The sequence below is a fragment of the Merops nubicus genome, unplaced genomic scaffold, assembly GCF_000691845.1.
Source record: "Merops nubicus isolate BGI_N331 unplaced genomic scaffold, ASM69184v1 scaffold29114, whole genome shotgun sequence".
In the NCBI taxonomy this organism is placed as follows: Eukaryota; Metazoa; Chordata; class Aves; order Coraciiformes; family Meropidae; genus Merops; species Merops nubicus.
Window position 1 is genome coordinate 4,417 of NW_008606701.1, and position 4,882 is coordinate 9,298.

At 57.6% G+C, this 4,882-nt stretch overlaps 1 protein-coding gene across 1 annotated transcript; it reads left to right on the plus strand.

Annotated features, from left to right (window-relative positions):
* Nucleotides 1–820: 820 nt before the first annotated feature.
* On the plus strand, nt 821–3,650 carry PLEKHM1 (pleckstrin homology domain containing, family M (with RUN domain) member 1; the record flags this gene model as incomplete). Its single annotated transcript, XM_008939744.1, is given in 3 exon segments — nt 821–1,089; nt 3,046–3,351; nt 3,353–3,650. Coding segments are annotated over 3 exon segments (873 nt in total), but the record flags the coding sequence as incomplete, so codon positions are not given.
* Nucleotides 3,651–4,882: the final 1,232 nt, after the last annotated feature.

Genomic DNA, 4,882 nt, shown 5'->3' on the forward strand with positions numbered 1-4,882 from the left:
AAACGCCTGCTGGGGAGCACAACTTTCGTTGGAAATAAGGGGGATTGAGACATCCAGGCTGAGCTGCATGAGGAAAAAAAATCCTCTGCAGCAGTGGGAAATCATTAAATCCACTGGACTTGGTGCTTTTCTACTGGTGTGAGAAAGAGGGAGGCAAAGCTGCTGGAGGGTAAAGCCCAGCCCCCCCCTGAGTCTCTCCAAAGGCAGCCACCAAACCCCAGCATGTCCTTTTAAAGTGTCTTTTTTTGGGGGGGGACCTGTCCCCGGCAGCAGCCCTGGGTGAACTGGCACAGAGGAGCTGCTGAGGGTGGGATCGATGGCTTTGATTTCTGCTGGGGGCACTCGCTGGAGTGTCACATGCTGCCCGGGCTGATGGGCACGAGTTGGAGCGGTGGCACAGCCTGAGTTCTGAGTTACCTCCTTTGAGCTCCTCATTTCTCACCCAGGCACATTGCATCCCTGTCTTCCCCCTGAGCAAGCACCTGGAAAGAGCCAATTCCTCCTTCTCAGCCTCTTAAGCAATTCGGCCTCTGCAGAGGAGGCACCACACGCTCTACAGGCAACCCCAGCGACCTGGTAGCCCTCGAAACGCCAGCTAAAATTGCATAAATTACTAATTAAAAGACCAAAAAAAAAAAAAGCCAGATGAGCTGTGATGCCAAAAGTGTGAGTCCCCAGCTCGAGCAGCTCAGCTCTGGTGCTTCCTACCCACCGCCGTGAAGCGCTGGGATGGAGCAGGAGTCAGGTGGCGCTTCGCCCCGCAGCTCTTGAGCTGGTTTTTGTGACCTCTTCCCTCCTATTCCTCCTGTGGCCATCCCAGCGTGTGCCTCCTGTCTTGCAGCTGATCAGGAAGCAGCTGGTGGATGCCATCAAGGCCCTGCAGAAGCAGTACGTGAGCTCGGACGCCGTGGTCACCAGCGAGGACGGGAACGCCAACACGCTCTGCAGCGCCCTGGAAGCCGTCTTCGTGCACGGCCTGAAGGCCAAGCACATCAGGGCTGAGAGTGGGGGCAAAGGGAAGAAAGCAGGGGGACGAGGGCCCCTTCCCCAGCCCGTCTTCTGGGGGCTGCTGAAGAGCATCACCCACCGGTGAGTGCCCAGGGGTGTTTGCACGCTCAGGCTTGTCCCCTGTCTTTGGTGAGAGAGCCCTAAAATGGAGGGAGGGGAGAGCAGGAGGAGGGCTCGATGGAAAGTTCCATCTCTATCCTGTCCTCAGCCCCTGCAGCTGGGGGCAGAGATGTTCTCCTGGGGTGCTTCAGGGGCTGGGGCTGCCCAGGACCACTGGGAGATGCAGGTAGGAGAGCGATGCCCCTGGGGTGCATTGTGAAAAATGTGGGCAGCAGGTCAAGGGAGGTTTTTCTGCCCTTCTCTCTGCCCCACTGAGGCCAATTCTAAGAGTCCCAGGGCCAGTTCTGGGCTTGCCAGTTCCAGAGAGACAAGGAGCTACTGGAGAGAGTCCAGCAGAGGCTGCAGAGCTGCTGAGGGGCTGGAGCATCTCTGTGCCAGGCCAGGCTGAGAGCCCTGGGGCTGCTGAGCTGGAGAGGAGAAGCCTCAGAGGGGATCTGAGCAGTGCTGAGCAAGAGCTAAAGGGCCCCGGGGGGCAAGAGGCTGGGGCCAGACTCTGGTCAGTGGTGCCAGGGACAGGACAAGGGGCAACGGGCACCAACTGGAACCCAGGAGGTGCCACCTGAGCAGGAGGAGAAACTTCTCTGCTGTGAGGGTGTTGGATCCTGGAGCAGCTGCCCAGAGAGGCTGTGGAGTCTCCTGCTCTGGAGAGATCGCAAACGTGGCTGGCTGTGACCCTGGGCACCCTGCTGGGGGTGAGCTGCTGGAGCAGGGGGTGGGATGAGGTGATCTCCAGAGGTCCCTTGGAACCCCTCCACTGGCATTCTGGGGTTCTGCGATGCCGAGCGGTGTGGGGCTGGGCACCCAGCTCAGCCCCTCTCAGCATCTGTAATGGGTAAAGTGGCACTGAGGTGTGAATTGATGTCCCCAAACAGTTGAAGAGTGAAGTGCTGCTGCCAGCTTGGGGCTCACCCTTCTTTATTTTTGGGTGCCAGGTCCCAAGTGGGACCTCAGTGAACGCACTGGTGGGTAAGGGGTGACCAGTGCAGGGCACTGATCAGATCTTCTGATCTAGATCTTCTGGGGATGATTTGCCTCCGTTCCCCATGTCCCAACCAGCCTTTGAGGAGATCTCCCCTAGGGAACAGTCGTTATTTGCTGGGGGTTTTTGGAGCCACTCCCTTAGCAGAGTCCTCCCACAGCAGATGACAGCCCACACGCCCAGAGTTTCGAAAGCCTCTTCCAGCTCCATCCCCAACTCCTGAGTTAGGAAAGAGCAGATGAAAATAGCTCCCTCACACGCTGCAGGGGATATTTTTGTGCCCTTTGAAGGGTTTTATTTTTCTTCTTTCTTGAGAGACAGATTAAAAGAAATCCTACAAAACCTTTGCTCTGGTTTTTGTAGCATCTACAGCACGGACATGAGCTGGGGCCAGGGAGGATTAGGGAGCCTGGTGTGGCTGTGGGGTTGGAGAGGAGAATGGCTGAAGGCAGGAGGCTGAGATTGCTTGAGGAGCTCAACCTGCCCTGGGGGTTTGGGGCTACAGCAGCAGTTTGCGCTGTGTTTTGGCTGATTTTAGGTTTGAAGCTGGGATTTAGACATGAGTTTGTCACCAGGGAGTGTCCAGGCAGAGCTACATGCAGGGACAGCAGGACTTTCCCCCCTCGGCAGCCGTGGTCCGAGGCCAAGAGCAACATGTGGGAGATGCCTCCAGCCAAAGCGAGCAGGAGCACCCAGAGACACCCTGGGGTCGTTACCAGAATATTGAGCTTTGGGGCATTCAGAAGCTCTTTTTTCTCCATGCAAACCCAGGTTTTCCACGAAGGAAAGAGATCTTCCACAGCCTTTTCTAAGCCCAGCTCCTAAACCCCCCGTAGCAGAGCAGGTTGGGGCGTTCCTGGCAGAGGATCTTCCCCTCCTGCCCCCCAGGAGGGGCTGAGAGCGGAGCCGCTCACCTCCTCTCCTCTCTCTCCCTCCAGGAATATTGTCTCCGAGCTGGAACAGCTCATCTTCATCCACACGGACGTGGGGCGCTGCCGAGCCTGGCTGAGGCTGGCTCTGAACGACGGCCTCGTGGAGTCTTACCTGAAGCTGCTGCTGCGGGAGAGGTCCCGGCTGCCCGAGTACTACCAGGCGACCGCTCTGCTCCTGGACGCCGAGGAGTGCGAGTTTCTCCTCAGCTACCTGCAGGGTTTATCCTCCTTAACCTTCCAGCTCTCCTATAAATCAGCAGTTTTGAACGAGTGGACCGTCACCCCCCTGTCCCTGTCCGGCCTGTGTCCCGTCGTCGGCATCCCAACCCCACCGAAAAGCTTCGCTGGGCTCCATCTCCCAGTCCTCGGGGTCGGACGAGATCGAGATCCAGCCCGCCGTGCTGCCCAGCAGCAAAGCCAGCAGCAAGGTCAAGCTGACGGCGTCCTCCTTGAGCCTCAACACCAGCAGCTCCTCCCAGCTCTCCTCCAGCCTGGGCTCCGACAGCGTCCCCCCGGCCCCCGGCCGCCCCGGGCGGGGCGAGGAGCCGCTCTCCTGCCACTGCCGCCTGGGCACGGCCCCCGAGGACCTGGACAGGTCGCTGCAAGAGTGAGTCTTGCCCCAGCTCCCCTCCTCAGAGGGGTTTGGAACCCTCTCCTGGGCTTCTCTTTCTGTCCTCGCTGTCTAGTCCTTACTGAAAGAATAGTGAGGCCTTGGCCCAGGCTGCCCTGGGAGGTGGGGGAGTCCCCAGCCCTGCAGGGGTCCAAAAAACCCGTGTGGAGGTGGCACCTGGGGACATGGTTCAGTGGCCATGGGAGTGTTGGGTTGATGGTTGGACTTGATGATCTCAGAGGTCTTTCCCAACCTTAATGATTCTGTTCCTCCCCTGTTTTTCTTTAACAAGCTCTTTTTTTCATCCCAGAAAAGAACCTGAATGGTAAAAAGAAACACTCAGCACGGCTTGCTGGGACACTGCTGCCGTGGCAGATGAGGCCCTGGCCACCAGAGTGTGTGTCTGTCCTCTTTACTGGGACAGAAACATCAGAAAAATGCTGCTCCCCAGTTTCAGGAATGTCACAGCTCCCTGGCATGCACTGGGGGATGCTCAGGGGCTCTCTGCAGGGGGAAAGAAAGGAGTTTGGTGGCAGGAAAGGGTTATAATTTGCAGATCATTTGGAGGAGGGAGGTGGTTAGTTTGTCATCCCTATGATTTATTTCTGCCAAACACTCAGCACAAAGATTTCCAGCCTGTTGTATAAGCTCTGAGTAATCAGTAAATATTTTCCCTGCCACCTTCAAAACCTGGCTCTGAAGGAGCTTGGCCTGAGGGTGCTGGTTGGTGAAGGACCCTCATCCCAGTAAGGGTCTTCAGGAGGGTTCAGAGCTGGCATCTGTTCTTGCCAGAGATAACAGCATCTGTACCTGCTGCAAGGACTCTGCATCTTATGATGATGGTGGAGAAACCTGCAGTGATTGGATTAAACTCATGAAGGAGGGACATGGGCTTGAGTTCTCCCCTTGGGCTGGTTTAATTCGCCCGAGCTGGTGGTGAGGCAGGGCCATGGGAACAGCCCCTCAGCCAGGCTCTGCTGGTGGTGGCTCCTTAATGCTTCTGAGGGCGTCTGACCCTTGGCAGCCGTGGCTGGGCACGTGGCCAGGAGCCAGGGGAGGTGCTGGTTGAGGTAGCTGCAGTCACCAGTCACTTGGGTGAAGGGACAGAGGGGACCCTCAGCCAGTTTGCTGCTGATGCAGGACTGGGAGGAGTGGCTGACACACTGAGGGGCTCTGGGGCCATTCAGGGAGACCTGGAAGAGTCGAGTGGAGAGGAACCTCATGAAGCTCAAC